The 21,134-nt window shown below is 46.4% G+C and overlaps 1 protein-coding gene across 1 annotated transcript in view; it reads left to right on the top strand.

Moving 5' to 3' along the window:
- CDH23 (cadherin related 23) overlaps positions 1-21,134 on the top strand; it is a 210,892-nt gene that overhangs the window by 97,242 nt on the left and 92,516 nt on the right. Inside the window, exons 9-10 of the mRNA XM_031053064.2 lie at positions 7,318-7,396; positions 19,373-19,485. Of these exons, the coding sequence (XP_030908924.1) occupies positions 7,318-7,396; positions 19,373-19,485 (192 nt within the window). The remainder of the gene's footprint in view (positions 1-7,317; positions 7,397-19,372; positions 19,486-21,134) is intronic.

Here is a 21,134-nt window from a genome sequence, read left to right as displayed (position 1 = left end):
AGGGATACCTCACACTAAACCATATCACCCAAGGCTCTGTCCAGCCTGGCCTTGAACACTGCCAGGGATGGAGCATTCACAACCTCCCTGGGCAAACCCATTCCAGTGCCTCAGCACCCTCACAGTAAAGAATTTCTTCCTTACATCCAGTCTAAACCCCTGCTGTTTAGGTTTGAACCTGTTACCCTTGTCGTATCACTACAGTCCCTAATGAAGAGTCCCTCTCAAAATCCTTATAAACCCCCTTCAGATACTGGAAGGCTGCTATGAGGTCTCCACACAGCCTTCTCTTCTCCAGGCTGAACAGCCCCAACTTTCTCAGCCTGTCTTCATATGGGAGGTTCTCCAGTCCCCTGATCATCCTCGTGGCCCTCCTCCTGAGGGCCAAGGGAGAATGGAGCATGGTATGGGACAGAAAGGACAAGGTAACCCAAAAGAGTTGGAGGAAAACCTCCTCTTTGCAGATATTTGTTTCTTCTTCCATCTATCACAGATATGCATTGCTCTGCCCTGATGTTTGTGGCTTGGGTTCAAAGAGGAGCCCTTTTTCCATGCTAAAGCACAAATGCTCTGAATCGTGAGATACAAATGGCATTCAAAGATACGCAAATCTCTTTCTTTCTGAAACAATACGTTTCAAGCCACCCCCAAAATATTTAGCCCTTTTTAAAAAAGGGAGCCTAAGCCAGGAGGTTTAGAAAGCCTGAAGCCAAAATAAGATGTTTTCCTAAGTAATTTTTTCTTACATTTTGAAAAGGCTTTATGTTGTTCTTAGTAACCCTAAGTTCCTCCCCACCATGTATATGCATGCCATTTCTAACAGAAAACTTGAAGGAAAAACTTAAACGTTCGTGAAATGAGCCAGTTTTGAACATGCCGGAATCATCAGCCATTTCAGCACTTTGAGTATTTTTCCCCAGGTTTTGCCAAATTGATCCAATCATTTTAGTTCTTCTGAAACCCGGTTTGTCAGCAAACTCACTGTTTGTGGAAAACATCTCCCAGTCTCTAAATACAGCAGGGTTTTTGTCCTCTGCAGCAGATGACACGGAGCATGGCAGGCAGCTTTGGCTTTGGGAGCTGTTTGCTCTGCGAACAGCAAGTGTGCCCAGGGTCTTCAGCCCTAGGACCTTCAGCCCAAGGACCAGTCAGTACTGAGCAGTATCTGCCTTCCCAAGGCACAGCTGTATATCCCATCTCTTTGTCTATAGGGCAAATATTTTTGTATATGGATGGAAAAAACCTTCTGCACTAAAATCATAGTGTGGTAAGCATCAATACCACACAGGAATCCTGCAACACCTCTTGTGCACTGGATCCAAAATGCCTGTTGACTCAGTTCATGCACTGGTAGGGGGAACACCAGCTTGCTTCAGTTCATTCATTTTTATTCACTTTGGAGCAAAATGCTGGCTCTTACAGCATCGAGAGTGCTGAATCAATAGGGCTGAGTCCTACTGTCACAAATCCCATGGTCAGACAGCACACAACCTGTCTGGTGGCCTGAAGACGGCCAAAAAATGGCTCCATGAATTACTTTAATGAACTGAAAGCTTCAATGTTGAGATTAAGGAGTATTTCTGTGGGGGGCAACATGAGCTGGCAGGGAAATAAAAAACACAACTTAGATCACACTTAACTAAGGGAAAAAGAGCATTCAATAAAATTACAGAAATGGAAGTCTCACAAGTAGAAAAAATTATAGACTGCATCTCCTTCATGGAGTGACCTGGTATCCAGGAAAGGGGGCCTCTCTCAAATTAGTGATAGACATCATTAATATTTATCATCTGGAGCTCAACAATCTGTTTGTGTTGATACACTGATGGGTACCAGAGTTATTCCCAGAATATACACTGTTTGCAGCAGGCAAAGCAGCAAATAATTGCTGTGTAACCTGCAATTGGAAGTGAATGAAGATGTGCTCACAAAACTGTCATAAGTTCTCTGAAGGGTTTAGGGATTTTAGTTTCTCTTGGCCCTGTGTAACATCTCCAGAGGCACTGAGGTATCCAAGATGGATAGGTGCCATCACAGACATGGTGAAGAGGAAGACTGCTGAATGTGGGCAGTACTTTGAGTAATACTGCTCTCTGGTTTGGGCCCAAAGTCCCATCTTTCCCGGGAGAAATCACTACTGAAACAAGGATGTGGTTTGCAAACCTGGGGTTTAACGTGTGCATTATGATCTCTCCATGGGAAGTCTTCTCATCAGCTCTGCCCTACCACCTGAGGGAACCAGTCGCACATGCAGAGTAGCAACTGTTGCCCTGCAGAATGGCTTGATTACTGAAAATATAACAGCAAATTTGGATGAGGAGTATGGGTTTGGTTCAAAAGCAGGCTTCCAGGTCAAGCAGACAGGCTGCAGTGGATTTGTGGGTGATGTTTGCCCTGCCATCAGGCTCAGCAGGCCAAAATGTGCTCAAGAAATCTCATCCCAGCCCTAAATCTACAAAGCAGAGACTTGCTGCTGCTATACATGCCCGCTGTCCGTCTCTCTTGCCTTTCTTTTTATCTGTGGTGCACAGCATGTCTGTGGTCCTCTATCAATATATCAGGCAAGAACACCTCATCTAAAGTGTATACATTACCTAATAAAATCCTTCTTATTTGGGATTATTGCATCAAATTTTAATTTCCTCACTCGAGTAACAGCATGTCAGCCAGCCCGTCAGTGAAGAGCCGATAGAAGGTGAAAAGAGTGGATAAACTGCAGCAAATTACCACAAACAGATCTCTATCAGCCCTTTGACTGGAATTGACTGGAATTAAGAAGTGAGAAATGGGATTTTTTTTGCCATGGCAGCTTTCTTAAGCTCTCCCCCCTCCTCCTTCTTCTGCAACGCTGGGCTGCGCTTTGCCTTTCAAGTCCCTAATCCTATAAGAGAAGAAGAAAAAGGGGTGGAGGGATGTGAGAGGAGAGAGAAGTGTCATTGTAGCTCTGATTTTTCTCAGGCTGGGATCTAGTAGCATGATTCAGATGCATTTTGGGCACATGCTTATTCGGACACTGAGAATAAAGGAATTTCTTATCGGGCAAAGGGAGAAGATGCAGTGGGAAGAGGTTCCTGGAGGTGTTGTTTCTCCTTTCTTGATGCTGTCGATCTTCCCAGCACGCCTCAGACATCTCTCCCAGGGCACTCAAGTGCACCAAAGCTGCCTGTAGCTGTGGCAAAGCTTAGTGACATTGTATTTTTCATCTTTAGAGTCTTTCTGGGTGTGCATCCTCACAGTGTTTGTAGACTGGACAGCATTGTTGATGTTCTCCAGACAACTCAATAGCAGCTGGAGGAGAGGGGCCATTTCCTCTTGCAGAGATTCTGTTGGCCTAATGACCCCCTGTTTTTAGACCTCTGCCAGGGTATGGTCCATACAGCATGGCAGCTTCACTTTAGGGATGAAAGAGGAGGAATCCACTTGCTAAGAGACAAGCTGAGGTCTATGAGAGTGTGCTTCATCCCACAGAGAGTCAAGTACAGGCAAGAGCAGGAGCAAACTCCATTGATGCTTGGTTCCAAAACCAGAAGTTGTATTCCCTTGCAATAGGATAGTACATGTCAAATATAATTAAAACAGTTTTAATTCTTCCGCACCATCCCCCTGCTCCTCACAAAGTCCTTGGATTGAAGAAATAATGTAGAATCAGTACTATTTTTGCCATAGAGTCTCAATAGCTCCGAGTTAATTCTTTCTTACGATATTTCCAGCCCATCAGTGTGAACACTTTATTAAAAGCTCAGGCTTTTATTAAAAAAGGATTGATTTACCCCTGCCCCTCTTCAGAAAACCCTCAGATTTTGTTTGGATAATGTACCATTCTTTATTTTCTTTGCCTTTTTTTTAAGCATAGGCTTTTCCAGATTATTACTTTTCTAAACCTTCTTCCTCCTTCCCTAGAGGAAGAGTTATTCTGTTCTGGTGCATCAGTCTATACCCACCAGAGTGCTTTCTTTGCAGCCACCATTGCCTGTGCTGGGCAAGTTGGTGCTTGTTTTAAGAAATATCAGGAATATTTTGGAGATTGAGAGCTGTAGGTTTGTGTCACAAATATTTGGGGTGAGTCCTGGGCAGAGCTGTTAGCACTGGAAGTCAATGTGGTGTGTCTATGAGTTAGTAGAAGCCTTACCAGATGTGCACGGCTAGAGACAGTCCCCTCCAATTTAGGGGTGCGGTTGGCTGCCTCAGGGAGCCAGAGCACAGCATCTTCTGCCCTTACTGTGCTAAGACCTAGACAGTAAAATTAACATTTCTGTGGTCTGATAGGATTTTGGAAGAAAAACTGCGAATTGTTGAGATGTGGTTGTTGAGAGGTCAGTCCTTGCTGTTGTGGTATGACTGTGATAAAGGGTTTGTTTTGGTTTGGGTGTTTTCTTGTTTCTTCTAGTCTCTCCTATCTTTGCTGCTACCTACCTTTGCTGGTTTAGTTACCTTTGCTTGGCCTCTGAGCAAGGCCTCATGATCATCAGAGGAACTAAGAGATGAGTATAGCCTGTGTGTACAATCATGTTTTGCATCTCATCATCTTACTCCAACACATGTTGAATGGAATACTCGTTCCTGTTGACCATGTTGAACTGTCATGCTCCAAGGCTATCTTCATCAATTCTTATGACTCACTACAAAACAAATAATTGCCACCAGTGATGTGGGTAAACATTATGCATATGCTGTGGCAATTGTTCAGTCTCTTCCCCAGAAGGGTCAAGGTCATAAACACTATGTGAATGCTTGGGGAGGTATCATTCATTCTCAGGAGCTGGGATCTACCAGTTTTGTGGATATTAGAAGACTCTTGTAAAAGAGGTATCAGGAAGGATGGAAATCAGGGAGGATGCAAAGCGGTATGCAGGTTCCTGTGGTTCCTGTGGTTCCAGGAGATGGTATTCACAAACGTTAAGGAGCTCAGCTTCACTCTGGAATGTATTTCTCCATCACTGGTGAAGTGTGGCTCATCCCCAGGAGGTGCTGGTGAAGGCGCTTGTGAAGAAGGAGGAGACAAACAGGTCTGCAAGGAGAATGGGGGAGACTAGACTCAAAAACCAGGACCATGGAAACCATCATCATGTGCTTGCCAGGGCCTTGCAGTTGAACCTTAGAGTGCTCACTAACAGCCCTCATTCTTGTGATCAGATGTCTGGATAATTTCTCTCCTATGGACGTCTCTACGGCACACACTGCTAAGATATCAGAACGAGATTCCCCCTCTTCCCCTCCCTAACTTTCCCTGCTGCAACATCTGCGTTCATCCTTTTATCTCTCCCAACAGCCCTTCCCCTTGGCTGCTACAGGAGGGACCTTTCCCACAGATAAAGCGGCCACAGTGTGGTGGACCAATTGCTATTCCTCAGCCATCGCGGGAGCCCTGCCTTCTCCCGCAGCTGCCTTCCCTTTGAAAGTGCTGCACAGCAGGCGACACTTATCATTCTGTGCTGCTCCCTCGCTTTTTGACAGGTGATGAGTGAGCTGCAAGGTGGACCAAGAGCCTTCACCCACTGCCTCTGCATGGAAGAGCTCTCATTTTGCCAGGGGGCAGAGGGGGGCTCACGTCTTCCCCATGGGGACAGCAGCTTAAAACAGGGTATTCTGGGGGAGACAGCGCTGGACTGCATGCCTGCCCTTTTTTTTTCCTCCCTACTTTGCATTGCCCTCCTTTCTATGTCCCTTGTTCCGCTTTTCCACCTGCTTCTTTCCTGCTTTTCTTGTGCTTTTTATCTATCCTTGCTCCTTTGGAAAGCACAGTTATTGTCAGTGATTTAGAGGCTCTCCGGTGGCTGCTGAGCCTCACCAGCTGAGTACTGCTCAAAGGCCAGTGACCTGGGATTTATGGATAATGTTATCGGTTAATAACATGGATTTACTTAAGGAGTCCATTGAAATGCCCTCAGAGATCAGGGCATGGGCAGTCTGCCTGGTCCCAGGAGCCTTCTTTATGGCCAGCAGCAGTAAAGCATCTCCATCGAGCCCACAGGCGCATGGCTGTGAAAGCCAGGGAAGATGGCAAGTCCCAACTTTCCACTGGTGTTGTTTCTGCAGCAGCTTTCCCTTTGGCCTTCAACTGATGGATTGCAGTACAAATGCAACACTGCTCTTCCACTGTGCTCCTTTGTTGGATATGCGAATGCCTTTGTTGACATTTCCTCTGAGGGCAAAAAGAAGCAGTTTTTTCCCCACTGTTGATAAACCAATGGAAACAAGAACAGCTGAGTTGTAATTTTTTTCACACTACATTAATTATGTGCATGTGTTTGTATTCACATGGGCTCACTGCAGTGTGGCGGGAGACGTACAGCTTATGGACTTGACATAAGCACATGTTTTTATTTAAAGCACTAAACAAGACTTTTGGGTGACTATTATGTTATTCATCACTTCTGGGGGATTCCTGGGCTCGGGGACCTGCCTTCCAGGCTGTAAGAAACAGGTCTGTCCTGAAGGACGGAGGGTGAGATGGGTGAGCTGACAGTTGCAGAAGATCCTGCCTGTGGGCAGTCGCTGTTCTCAGTATCTGTCCAACCCTCCTTCTCCTTAAAGGTTTCAGTTAAATTCTCTGCAGCTTGCCTAGTAAGTTATACAGCTGGATGCCAATGGCCAGAAGAGTATTCCTTGTTGCCTGGGTGCCTCATTTGAAGAATGCAGGGAAGAAGAGGACCAGTTGAAACTGAGAAGCCAACAGTAGATAGAAGTGGTGTAGTGACTTGTGCTGAAGATTGTGGTGAGGGTGAATTGCTGCCTTTGTTTATCTAGAGCCTGAAGAGTGAAAATATCTGTGGTGGAGGAGTTTAAGCTTTTCCTGTCAGCCACAGCCTGTGCAGTTGTGATGCTATGAGGAGGCATGGTTTTGCCATTGCTGCACCTTCCTCTTCCTCGAGCACTCACAGCTGTACTTCCCACCCTGACCTTGCTTCAAATCCTTTCCCTCTAGGCAGGAGATGAGCAGCATGAGGAACATGTCTGGTGGTGCTCTCTCCAGTCCCTACAGACACTTGCCTTGGTATAAACCTAGGAAGTCAAGCTCATCCTGCTCAGTGGTTCTTTTACAGGACATGTTCTCCTGGTCATGCTCTTGGCATTGCCAGCTACATCCTATTGTGGCTAGCAGAGTTTTGCAGCTTGCTGCAGGAGTGAGGAGTAGTGAACCTGAACTACCCTAAGAAGCAGGTGATGGGACTTTTCTATTACATGCTTTGTCCTTGGACAGGTTTTCCTAAGCACATGACTCATGGTAAGAAGTGCAAGGCCTTAGAAGGGCACCCCAGGAGCCCCACAAGTGCTCATCTGGGGTGACTGTAATGCATGTCTCCTCTCCCTCCCCAGGGTACCACCGTGCGGATGATAACAGCGATAGACCAGGACAAGGGCCGTCCCCGGGGCATCGGCTACACCATTGTCTCAGGTAAGTTGTGGAGAGAATGGTGGGGAGCCCAGTGGGGATACTGCACCTAGCCCTACAATAAGTCTTTGTACATCCCGTGCCTGGGAAATCGTATTTGGCTAAGTATCTTCTTGACTGTACTGCTTACTCTTTTGATTCAGCATCACTAATTACTGTAGCTTACTGCTACAACTGAAAGCTTTTACCTCCCTGAAAAGCTTTCTTTGCTTTCAGCACTGTTGGAGCGCTTCATTTGTGGCATCCCCTTTTTCCTCAAGCAGCAGACGTTATTTTTAACAAGTATCAGAATATCTCATAGCAAAACCTTTCTGTCCTAATGATGAGCTACAAACAGCTCTGCTTTACCCAGCATCATGGAGGAGACCTGCAAAGAGCTGGGCGTAAAACTCTTGCTGGCAGTGCGGTGTTTATTGTTTAGGCAGAGAATGGGACTGATTATGGGCTGAATGGCTCCTGGCAGTTTCTGAAGCGTTTCCCAAAAGCCGCCGCCTCCCCCACCCACCCGTTCGAGGGCTGGTCTGCCAAAGCACTGCCAGAGCTTCGCAAGCTGGGAGGCCGGGACTGGAGCCACGAGGGTGCAGGGCTAGAGAATTAAGGTTAATTCAAGCAGTGGAGGGTTTCTGCCTTCTGACAGGCACATGGCTTGATCCTGCCATCGTGGGGAGACTCTGAAGCCCAGGGTACTCCTCCCAGGGTGTGTGGGTACCTTGCTGAAAGTGATGTAGCTGGTCACCCAATGATCCTTGCTGGGCAGTGCTTGTCTCCTTTGGGTCCATAGTTTGTGGATCTCTTCTATAGCTAAAGAGCCAGGGGCAGGGCAGTCTGGGCAAGTGTTTCCAGATAAAACACAATTGTGCATTGTAAAGGCAAGTTTGGGGAACTGGACCCATCTTATTTAAGATGCCTTGAGGTCAGTGAGTCTGCTATATCCAAGGCAGACTTTGATGTTCACTGGACTGCACCTGGGCCCTGCTTTTGTGGGGTTGTGCCCCAGGGACAGACAGACTACTTGGGTTAACCCAGGAGCAAGGGACCAGCTTGGTGGGTCTGGGTTGTAACCCTATTTCTGGTATTGCTTTTTTTTGAGAGATCTTCAGAGCAAGAAGTGGCTGTAGTGCCTGCTCTCCCTGCTGTGCCACATGCTTCCAATGCTGGTTCAGCTCCTTCAAGCTACATGTGTGGAAATAATTTCCCAGTTCCTCAAAGCCCAGACATTTCAAATTCTCTTTTAATCAACCTTTAGGGTCAAGGTGGTTTCACCCTGATTTTCAAGTCCACTGATCCTGACCGCAAGTACCCTGGTTAGTGTGCCTTTGAAGATGCAAGGATTATTTATTCCTCTAATTTCCACTGCAATTTATTCTAATGTTGCCCTGGTATGAATTAAGTGAAAGATTCCCCCAGATTGCACGTATCAACAGACTAAAGTGCAGCAGGGACTTGCTTTTGTCTCACTGGAGACTGGACTGAAACCTCTGGTTTTGCAGAGACTGCTGAACTACTGTGAAGATGGTAAAAGATTCAGCTTATAGGAACTCTACCCAGCTCAAAGTCTGAAGATAGCCAGCAGCTGGGAAATCACCCTTGTCCTGTTTGTCCACCTTCCTTTGGGCATCTGCTGATGGCCACAGACCCTTTTTCTGACAGTATGGGTTATGCTGTAGGTATCTAATTTTCCCTTGTCAGCACTGATGCAATACAAACAGCTCTGGGTTTCTGAGAGCCTTTATTTGATGGCTTAAACCTACAGAAACAACTGTGTAATCTATAAGGGGTTAGTTTGCTAAATGCATCCATCCATTCATGGTCATGTCAGGCTTTCTGCTCATTGGACGGTTACAGTGGCTCTACTGAATCAAGGAAACAAACCTTGGACCCTGGATTTTTACTGGAATGTTCATGCATGCTCTTATTTCCATGTCTGTCTTTGCAGGAGGTTTTCCTGCAAAATAGTTGTGATGTCCCTTTGCAAGTGTCCCCTGCTCAATGCTACCGTAGCATCAGTCTGGTCATTATGACTGGATGGAGGGATGGTGGAAGGGAGCCAGGCATGCTCTGGGAGCCTGGCTGGGGAGGATAGAGTGTGCAGATTGACAGGCAGGCAGATCAATGCATACAGCTTCACATCTGCTTGAATATGCCAAAAGCTTAATCCCTGCCCCCAGTCCTGCTTGGTGGGGGGCAGCTCTCATATCAGAGAATCAGGCAGAGCACATCAAAGACTGATTAAACTGCTTTGCATTATTTATTTTTCCCCCCAAACATGAGAATTGCAGAGTATTTTTATAACTGGCCAGGAGTCATAGTCATGGAATGGTTAGGATTGGAAAGGACCTTAAGATCATCTAATTCCAACTCCCATGCCATGGGCAGGGACACCTCACACTAGACCAGGCAACCTGCCTAACCTGGCTTTGAACACTACCAAGGATGAGTCCTCCTTCTGTTGGCACCAGCATCTTCCAGAGTGGTGTGCTGGGAAGGATTAGCCCATGAACGGGCTGCGGGACAACTGCAGACACCTGCTATTGCCTCCTCCCCATCTTCACCCTGCCTTCAGCTTAAGGCAGAGGTTTCCGAGATCCCTGAAGCCAGGCTTCAGGATGCCCTCTTTCCACTGTGGGTTGTGTTTGTTGCCAGAGCCAGAGTTGGCCAACCCCTTTCAGCTTCCAGACTGTGGTCGAGGTGTGTGGCTGAGGGCAGCTTTTAAAGAAAACATGGTCATGGAGCAGACAAGTTTTTCCCTGAAGCCATAAGGGTGTGAGTGCCTCCCCGCCTTGCTCAAGGCACTCTCTTATACTGTACATGATTTGATTCTTGCTTTTGAAAGAATATGTTACTCCCTGATGCCTGAGAGTGCAGACATGGGAACCAGCAGCTAGCATACCTCCAAAATCCTGCTCACTCAAGGCAAGAGATTTTTTTGGCAGGCAGGTAAAGCCTAATTAATTTGTCATTATCCTCAATCACAATGGTAAAGGTCAGCAAGCAGATTTTGTGCCTGAGCTGGTAAATTTTTTTATGGCAATTTTGCAAAAAAACAGCTTAACATATGGGAATAGCGAAGCAAATTAAATTAGAAACCGACCGTAAGCAAAAGTGAAAATGGCCAGTGGAGGTTGTAATTATACTCTTCAGCTCCCTTCCATGAGGGGAGGTGGCAGTGATGCTGTTGTGAGTTCACAGCAGGGATGGGTGATGCCTCCCCCGTGCTCTCCCATGTCTTCAGGCACAGGGTTCACATGTGCCTGGTCTGATTTTACTAGCTGGGGTTGAATATACAGCAGTGAGAGGAATGAAAAGTGACGTAGCTGTTTATCATTCCTTTGGTATTAATATCTAAAGCATTGGTATGATTTGGAGGCAGGATATAAAAATTCATTTGGAATTGCTGGTGTCCTTTTCAGCTCCATCCCTCAGGTAGCTGTGCCTCGGGATATAATACTGCAGCTCTTATTTATATAGCTATCTCCAGCACAAGGTCCTCCCGTGACAGGAAAACAATAAAACTAAAAGATTAACCATAACCACATAAAAAAAGACTTAAGATCTAACTTTACGCCAACAGCTTACAAAGCTGTTAAGCCTGAGATGACAGAGGAGCTCTGATCTAGCTGTGTCACGGCTTTGGCTAGTTGTCCTGATAGGGTAGATGTGCCTGCCTCCTGCCTGTCTGCACTGAGAATCATTTCCATATCTCATAGGAAAAAGCCATTCAGTTGTTTCTCCCCCTCCCTGCCAATCTTTTTAGCCCCATGAAGATATGCAGTCTTTTGTCCCATACTTTGCAAGTAGTTGGATCACCGCCCTGCAAAAGGCCATTTGAAAAAGAAATCCAGATTGAGATCTTGCAATTCAAGCACCTTGTGCTGACAGGCTGGCCAGTGCTGGGGCTCCCATGACTCTGATGGGTGTTTCTGCTGCTTTTCCCATGTGAAAAAGGGGGTGCAGGCAGCCTGTGGTCAGTGCCTTGCAAAAGCCCTCCCTTCCTGATTTCCCAGCTGCTTTGACAGGTTGGAGATGCTCAGCCGCTGAGGTCAGGACTCTGTTTGAAGGACAGATAATTAATCCAGCAAAGTAATCCACAGCTCCTTTTTGGCAGATTTATGGAGATAGCCTCTGTACCGGGGACTTTGGCTCATCATCTTTCATTTCCCAGGCAAAGAGAGTGACTTGTTGTATAACACAACCTGTTCTAGATAAGGCTTTTCATTTAAGGGAACTCTCTGGTCTAACAGAGATTGATTTTCCTGGTGGAAATCGGACAGCCTCTGTGCTCTTGGCAGGATCAGGCCTGCAGACAGCAGTGTGTTTTAATGTTTGCTGCTGCTGCACATCACCTGGGGCAAGGGGAATCCTTTGGCTCTTTAAGAGAAGATTTTTATTGTGAATTAAAGAACAATTTAATTAATAGGCAGGAGGAGATTTTGACCCACTAGCTTTTGTTAGGAAAATACATTGTATGACTATAGTCCTGTGCTTTGCTCACTAGCAGTAAACTTCCAGGACAAGCCAGAAGACTTCATATGTCCTGGCACAAAGGTGACCTGTGCTGCTCGGGTAGGCACTGAAGGATTAAACTGGGGAAAAGGGTCCCGGGGCTCCAATGTCAGTCTCTGCCTGTCTGACACATTTCAGGTGCAGTGATGGATGGACAATGGGAGATTGCACAAGGGCAATCCATATGTCCTTCCTGTGGCTTGGAAAGTCTTGCAGGAGAGAGGGGAGTGAGTGCAGGGCTCTCAGTCAGTGAGCTGGTCCTTAGGGCTCTTTGAAAACCCTTAGGGCACTTTTTTGCTTCCCCAAGTTGATTGTTTAGGAGACCGATACAGTTTCTGGCAAAGCATTTTCTTCCTAAAGCTGGTGCATCCCAAGGGGAGCATGAATTAAAAATCATTATTTGAGCAATGTAATAGCAGTGTGAGTTACAAAAGCAAGTGGAAAGCATGTCTGAAAAGAATTGCTCTCCATCTTTCTTCTGATTTTCCTACTAAGGAATAAAATGTCATACACATGTGTGTGTAATGTAGGAATCAGTGCAGTATTTCTCAGAACACGTTTCACCTAGTATTAATAGATCTGGAGTTGCCTTCCTTTTGAAAGTGCAGCATGTTGACTTGAGGTAAGGTTAAATGGCTAAAGGGGTCTCCCAGCCTTCAGCTGCTGTCTTAGTATTTTGACCTGACTTAACAAAGGCAGGGCAAAGTGAACCACTTCCTTGAGCCCCTTAAACCGGACATCAGGCAGGAACGTTGGAAAAAGGACCTGCTAGTTTTAATATTCCCATTGCCGGTTGGCCTACATCATGCTTTCTTCCCACGGTTTGATCGCTTTGTGAACTACTAGGGTGTTGAAGCCCTCATAAATTACATCTGCTGGGAGGGCCTTCCAGCGTGATTTAAAGGCAGTCATCATAGCAGAACATTTCTGTAGGAGGACACGCTGATGGGTAGAAAAGTGCCTCACGTCAAGTTATTCATCAAAGGCTGTTTTCTCTACCCTGCCAATGCATGAGGGTGCGACAGCACAAAGAGGAGATGGTGGCTGCAGCCACAGCCCCTCTTTCCTTAGCTCAATTGCTTCCTCCCCACTGCTAATGATGCTTTGTCGTCACATTGGCATCTTGCTTTGGCTCCCTGGCAATCCAGAAATCACTGAAAAGAGATATGGTTGTGGTAATGTTTTGCATGGCAGGTGGTCTCCCAGCAAATGGCCTTCAGTAATTAAAACTATACATTCCCTTTTATGTGTAAATATGAAACAAGAGCATATTTTTTGTTTAATTTCTGAGACTTTCTATTTAACTTCCTGGGATTTAATGTGTATGCAAGCTGTTGGCAATCTCTGGAGAAGAATGAACCTGTGTTGTCTCTGTTCCTGTTTGGGCTAGGGAAAGCAATCAGTTCTGAGATGGTTTTTAATGGAATATTTTCCGAAAGGTGTTGAGCCTGGAGATACGGGTTTTATGTTAAAAGCTGATTCAGACTTGTTACTGGGCATATTACAGTGTACTCCTTTCATAGTCTCCTGATGAGTCTGCCTACTGCTGTGGATGAGGCAGGAGATGTGATTTGTGGGTCTCAGTCTAGCCCAGGCATAATAGCCATTAAGGAAGTGCCATTTTATGTTCATGTATCCTTTGACTGCAGGCTGAGAGAGTGTTCTGCAACTGCTGCTCTGAGGTGGTGACGCCTGGCAGTCCAGACCAGCCAGCTCTCTCTGGGAATGCATGCTGCCTTCTGTGCCCTGTTTATTAGGCCAAAATCATCTGTGAGCTCAGGTGGAGGGTTAAAGTGGTGTATTTACAGAAATGAGTGAAATAAATATTTACAGTGGTTTTCCCTGTTGACTCACAATCCAGCTGTTGTCTGCTCTCCTGCAGGTTTTAGGGTTAGATTCATGGAAAGAGGATGTGAGGAAGAAGGCCAAGCCAGGCAGAGCTGGCGATTTGCCTTCCCTTTGAGCCACCAACCACACTTTAGATGATGTGGGGGAATGGTGGTTGTGGTCCAAGGCTCCTTTTGTGTCATTAATTACACTCAGAGCAGAAACCTTTAAACTCTTCAGGCTCTGTTCTTCCTGGTATCCAGCTGCAGCTCCTGGGGGCTTCAGGAGGGGGACTGCACCTTGTGTGATAAAACTCTCCCTTTATTTTCTGTTACTGTATGTTCGGTTCTAAAAAAGGGATCTGTGTGAGGATGTAATGTGAGCTGCTTCTGTGGCTCTGCAAGATCAGAAATTCTGCCAGTTATGCTAGAACAGCAATTAAATCTTTTGGGGAAGATACTAAAAATGCCTGGTTGCAGAGCAGGCATGTGTGGAGGAGTGCCTGCATGCAGCTTTGGGCTTGAATCGGTTGTCCCAGAGAAAGCTACATCTTCTGGGAAGAAGAGCAAACCAAAGTCCAGAGCAGGAGAAACAGATACAGTTTTGTAAAACATCTTGATTTCATGCAGAGTGAAGAAACAAAGCTCAGGTTGTAAACCCTTTTCCTTTGGGAATCACTTTTTCCCTTTGAATTTAAGCATGGGGCAATGTATCTGCCCTGGCATGCTTCCCTGCATATTATGCAGGGGCAAAAACTCAAGGTGAAGAGCAGCGAGGTGGTCATGGCAGCTGATGGACTATTTATACGGTAATAACTGTGTCTGTTGCTGACTCTATGAACCAGATCCAACAGCATCTATTTCAGTGCCGAAGAGCCCTGACAGAGCACATTTTGATTAATAAATTATCCAGCACAAGGTGTGTGATGGGTTCCCCTTTCACATCTCATGAAAGTCACCCGCTCCAAGTTCAGCAGCTTAGCAAGCCCCGTGCCTTTCAAGGATGCAGCTCTCTGATACAAATGGCTCTTCATTCAGAGATGTGTGGGAAAATTCTCCTGCATGGGGGAATCGGCTTCCCTTGGCTGACAGGTAGCTCTTGGCTACAGCTGGGCAATAGCTGCATTTCTCCCTCCTAAGGTTCTGAATGATGCTCAAAGGCCAAAGGGGTGAGAGGAAGGAGGAGACATCAATGTCTTTTTTCTTTTTTTTTTTCCTCCCTGGGTTTGAGCCAGTATTTTAATGGCCTTTTTAAGCTGTGAGAGTTTTGGCCGAGGGCAATTAAACATTATGGCCCCCATCTATAAAACCCCTTGTTATAGCCATGTTTCTCCAAAACCCATTCCTCAATGAGCCTGGAAAAACACTCAGAATGGGCTACTGTGATTCATCCCATTGCCCTTAACCCAGCATTGCATTGGTCCCTTCCTTCCTGGTCCGCTGGCCAGATGTGGTGTATGTAGCAGCTGCTGCTGTCCCTGTACGCATGCACGGACAGAGGAATGGGAAAGTTCTCCTTCTACCTGTGTCATAACAAGAAGCTGGGTTTGTATGTCCTGAGCAAGCCTGCTCCTTACCAGGTGAAAGCAACAAGTCTGCCAGAAATGTACTCATGTTGCTGTCCTAAAGCTTTTTTCTTCTCAACATTCCTCTTTTTGAGTATTAAAAAACATTATCTGCTTTGCTTTTCTTCTGTCTGTGCCCCCTTTTCCTGCTCAGCCTTTCCCTTCCCATCATTTAGTTTTTACCATGTCTCTGATTCCTTCCCTGGGTCTCTCTTCTGCTCCCTCCTTGTGCTGTGTTCGGCTCTGCAGATTTGCAGTGGTAGCAGAGGTAGAATTGGACCCTGCCTTCCTACAGGGTGTCCCTTTCTGGTGGATGCTACCTCCCAGGCAGCTTCACTTTCATTTCATGCTCCCCCCTCCCCAATTTTCTTAAGGCCATCTTTTCTTTCCCAGCACTTGAAAGCAGAACTCCTTCATTGCTTGATGAAAGACCCATTTATTCCTTAGCTTTGCCTGCTCCATCCAATGGACCTGGATTGCCAGGTTCTCTGTGGACATGCCACATCCTTGTCTGGATGGGGAAGGAGGTGGAGGATAGGTAAGCCTCTGTTTAGCAGAAACAAGAGCATGGGCTTCCTTCTCAAACAGGGGCATGGAAATGAAGTCCTTAGTTTCCATCTAGGAATGCTTTGGTGGTTCAGACCACACCTCAAGCTAGGCAAGAGATGGCTCAAGCAGGGAAACATCCGGGAGCTGGTAACACCTGAGCCAAGTGAGTGATTGTTTTATTGCCTGCATGATGTGGAGCAGAAGATTGTGTATGCCATGGTGTTGAGCAGAAGGCTGTGTGTGCCATAGCATGAACCCTGCTTGTGAGAGAGCATGCAAGGGTGGGGAGATGGGCTACCTTCTTGAAGGCCACTTGGCTTCTCTCTCAAGTGTAGCCCTATGATAGTTTCTGTCTGTGTCATTAAAACAGTTTGCAGAGTGCAAATTTGGAGATGGAAAGGTTTGTGTTGTTCTGCATCTTCTGAAATACAGGATTATCTGGGGATCTCAACTGGAGCAAAGGTGCTCCATCCCCTCTGTGTTCTTCATCATGCATATGTGCTTTGTGCTATCGCTTCAAAACCAGTGATGAGCAAAACAAGGCTTGCTCTGTTGATAGGCCCAGCAGGCAGTGCTGGCCATGGGCCATGCAAGCTATTGCCTGGAGCACTGGGACAGCGTAATGAGAAGCTGGCTCAGCTCACAGTACCCACCTGCACCCACAGATGGCTATGGGTGGCCAGCTGAGAACTCACGACCAGTGCAACTTAGAGCAGGATGGAGCAAGCACTGGGAGAGATGGTTGAAAGCCATCAGCCAGTGTGGCTGTCTGCACCAGCAGCTGCAGATTAAGCTGTGCTTTTAACCCAAGCTTGGTTTTTTCCTGGGTCAGGAAGATGATGAAGAGATAATGGGAGAACCAGGGAGGGAGGAGAAATTGTACAGAGGAGGGCAGAGTGGAAGTCCAGGGGGAGAGAAAGACAAAATTGGTGATTTTTCACCCACATTTTTTTTCCTTGCTCTGAGGAAACTGAAGACATGTGAAAATTAGAGAGATTTTTGCAAAGTGTCTCCAGGGAATGTGCATTGTTCGGCAGTGCGAGTACTTCAGTGGGGATCACTGGTCAGAGGAATAATGGAGTGGTGGTTGAAGAAACATTGTAGAGGAAATGAGGAAAGGCTTGTGAGGGAGAAGTTTGGAGACACCTTTTTCCCTTTTGAGGCTAATTTGCAAAGCTGGCAATTCTCTGCTAGCAGAAAGGCATCCCGGAGGGCATCTAATGCATATCTGCTGTGTGTTGTGTTGGGGAGGCTGAGCTACAGAAAAGGCTCTGATGTGTAGCCTGGGAGGGTATTTGTGTCCCTGATTTATTCATCCATGCTTCATAAAATGACTATGGTCAAATATGAAATGTATAACCATTCTTAGGACACAGTGACTGGAGGTGTTAGGAATTAGCATGCCATTCCTCAGTGCTGTGTTTAGTCCTTTTTGTCATATTTCTGCCCTGTTGACCTACTTCCACTAAAACACATTGGTCTCTCCATTTACAGATTCTTGTTAGCATTACACTTTGTATTAGGGGAGTGTACCAAGATTGCCCTGATGCATAAACTTTACCATGGCAACGTGGCAACCTGGAGCATTTAAATGCCTTGTAGCCAATTCAGTACATCTTGTTGAGTGTCCTCCAAAACTAGTATCAGAAGTCTCCTAAAGAGAGGTAAATTACAGAGCAAAGGTGCAAAGTCAAGATGAAAAGAGGGGACTTGTCCAAGGGAGGAGACTAGAGATCTTCATGTATGGCAGCAAAAGTTAGGTGAAAAAAAAGCAAAGCTGCCATTGATGTTTTTAGTAGCTGTGCATCAGTTCATTAAGCTGGCTAGCAGTCAATGGGCTATTTCAGATGGGAGAGAAGACCAAGGACAGAAATTGGAGGCATTCAGCACGAGGAAGATGTAAAGGCTCAGTAATGGGGGAGAAATGTGTTCTGGCAATTAGGGATCTGTGAGAAAGAAGAGATGCTTGCAGCCAGCCACTCATAAAGGCCAGGGTGGTTCTTGGGGCTGGGAGGGAGGGAGACCTGGACACGGAGGCTTTGGCCATCCTGTGGAAGCTGCAGCTGTGGTTAAACAGGGGATTGTAAGGGAGTGAGGTGGATGCTAACTGATGAAAACAACTATCTGCAACAGCAGATCTGTCGCAAAGCTCTCTTTCAGGGAAATGACAAATGTTGTGTGTGTTTCCTTCATGCTGAGATATATTGAGAAGACAGGTTTTTTTTTAGTTTTGACTGGGATGAATATAGTGTACTTGCAGGGTTTCCTTGTTCCCATCTGGGGCTGGATCAGGGGTTTCTGCATACCTTGAGATGATGAAGGTAGTGGTGTGGGTGACCATATGCCTGCATGTAACCTCCTTGGTCATCACTAATTCAACAGCCAACAGCCTCCTCTGGTATTGTGTCAGGCCTGGCACAGCATCAGGTATCCCAGGCTTCACATACCAACTGCTTTCTTTTGTCTGGCTGACAGAGAGGGCACCGGGGACTGACACAGTAACATTCCCAATGTGGGATGTTTGTCTTTTTAGCATCTGCTGGCTGTGAGACTCAGGTGTTATCTTAATCCTCTCTGAGTGCCTAATTCCAGAGTAGGAGTCAAGCTGAGGATAGGGTGCAGCACAGAACTCCATGGCACCTTGTCTGCTTGCTTGCCTGTGAGGACCAGCTTAGTGGACAAGTTTGGCTAAAGCAGAGGGAAACAAGGCAACTGCGTGGGGTCAACACACCTGTCAAGAGTATAAAAGCAGGGCAAGTACTTATAGTACTTACCCTAATATTCTCCCTGGCTCAAATATGTCCAGCTAAGAAAATTCCTGAGCTGCATGTGGCTTTTCTGTTCTTTGTTAGATGGTTTTTTTTCCTTTCATCAGCTCCCCAGTCTCTCCTTGAATACGTGTGGACTTCCATCATCTTCACTAACCTCTGGCAAGGGGCCCCACAGTTAAAATGCTGCTTGTTATGTGAAGCTGATACTTTTGGGCTTAGTCTGTCTCCACCTTCCTCTGATTAATCTGGACTGATGTCCCCTGACTCTTGTATTTTAAGAAAGAGGCCATGCCCACCTCAGGGACATGGTGCCCTGAGAATGCAGGCAGTTGTTCAGAGGGGAGTACCTGGATTTGGCCCTGGTTTTGGCTGTGCTTTTGCATATTTTAATAACCAAACACTCTCAAAATTCTTCATCTGTGTGCAGCATTCACAACATTATTGGTTGTTGGAGGGAAAGCACTGTTTTGAGCCCTGAGCTGGGGCAGGTGAGAGGAGGAGAGGACCATTACAGCCATGACAGTTTAAAGCACATTGAGATAATGTACAGGATTTGCAGAGACCAGCCTGTACCCAGCTTGGAGCTCCTGGCCTGGCAACAGATCTGCTCTGTAAAACCTCTCAAGAACCAGGTCTAATCATACATGGAGACTGTCAGGGAAAGAGGCTTGTGTCCTCTCATTTCCCTCTCTGTGTTACCCACAGCACCATTTAGCATCAGCTGTACCGGCTGCTTCTGCTCACACTACCTGTTACTTTCCTCAGGTAACACCAACAGCATCTTTGCACTGGACTACATCAGCGGAGCCTTAACCCTGAATGGGCTGCTGGACCGGGAAAACCCCTTCTATAGTGCTGGATTCATCCTCACGGTGAAGGTGAGACCTCCATCATCTAGGAGGCAGACTGGCAGAGCAGGATGGGGAGGGCATCCTGCCTGGGGAAAACTCCTTTGAGATGGAGGCACAAAACTGGGACATGTTGCTCCTGTGGGCATCTAGAGCCATGATACACTATTCCCTGGCCAAGCCAAGCGAGATGTTTAACACAGACCCTTGTATGGTGGCCCAAAATGTGATTGCCTCTATATGGATGAATAAGGTAATGTTTGGTGCCCAGCCTAGTCTTCAACTAGATTTGCCTGCAATTGTATCTGCTGGCAGCAGGCAGGTGCCCTGGGATACCAAATAGTATGAGACACCTACATTCAGGCACCTGGATTTTGCCTATTTCCTACCTTTGCTCCCCAGACCCATGGAAAAGCAGTTATATTTTGTCAGGTCAGTGGGAAAAGGTATAACAGGGCATCATCTGCAACTGCCCAGCACAGAAAGGCATGGCAAGGTAGTGATGCTGAAAGCTGCCTCGAGAAAAGGCTCTGGAGCATACTCTTCCAGCCCTACCAGCCCCACCTGAGAGCGGCTCCCTGCTCACAGCCCTGCAATTAAAATCAATACCAAGCTGGGCAGCTGGTTAGTAACACATTTATCAGTATAGATTCTTCTGGGCTGGGCTGGGGAAAAATCAGCATTGTAGGAAGGGTCATTGATTGGGAGGGCAGGAGCCATCGAGTCACATTCTCATTTTGGCAAGTACAATGCTTTGTCAGGGGTGCAAAAGGACAAGAAGTTACCCCTCTAGGTCCCAGACACAGGTCATACTGTGGGGTTTTATGCATGTCTTCATGCACCCATCCCTGGTGTGTCTTGGTTTGGGCTTTTATAGTATCAATTCAATAGAAATGGAAAGAGGGAGGGTTGTCTGGTTTTAACAAGGACAAAATATCAGTTTAATTTTAGAAAGAATCGTGAATCTGAAAACTTGCCCATTTTCCTGCCTGCATGATAATGGAGTTCCAGCTATATTCTGTTGATCCGATAGATTTTTATTTCCTCTCCCCACAAACTTTGCATCTTCCTGTAAACGCCAACTCTCTGCATCCCGCACCCCCAGGACCCAAAATGTTCTTTGCTGCTCTTGTCCTGGAGCACGCAGGGAAAATACAGCTGGATTGCTCCTTGTTCGGATCAGCCTGTTCTGCTGTTGTGTGCAGAAGCAGTGAATAGCAATGAGCCATGTGGGTCGTGTTAGCACTGCTTTTCTGTGCCCACAGCAAAGCAAGATTATCCAAAGGACAAGAGGAGGGACTCTGCTTGAAAAGGCTGATTCACAAGTCTTGCTTCTCTGGCAACAAAATCTGCACTCTTTCCTTTTGGGAAAGCAAAATTAAAGTCTTTCTTAAGACAGAGGTGTGATTTGGAGTCATGACTCAGCTCTGTATTTAGACACATGTTGCCAAACCTATTTTAAGGTCTAAATCTCGTTTTCTTCTGTTGCCCTAGTTTTCTCTCCCTTCAGTAGTACTATGGTGGGTTAGTTCCCTGCTCCTGGTTCCACCCCAGGAGATGGCAGAGGAGAAAATAGGAGTACTCTTTTCTCCATCGTGGCTTCCCTTACTTTGAGAACTGCCCCGAACATCTCAAAAGGCAACTTTTTTTTTGTTCAAATGCTTGGGACAGGAGAATTG

Source organism: Melopsittacus undulatus, chromosome 4 (assembly GCF_012275295.1).
Source record: "Melopsittacus undulatus isolate bMelUnd1 chromosome 4, bMelUnd1.mat.Z, whole genome shotgun sequence".
Classification (NCBI taxonomy): Eukaryota; Metazoa; Chordata; class Aves; order Psittaciformes; family Psittaculidae; genus Melopsittacus; species Melopsittacus undulatus.
This window is presented reverse-complemented; position numbering and strand designations above follow the sequence as displayed.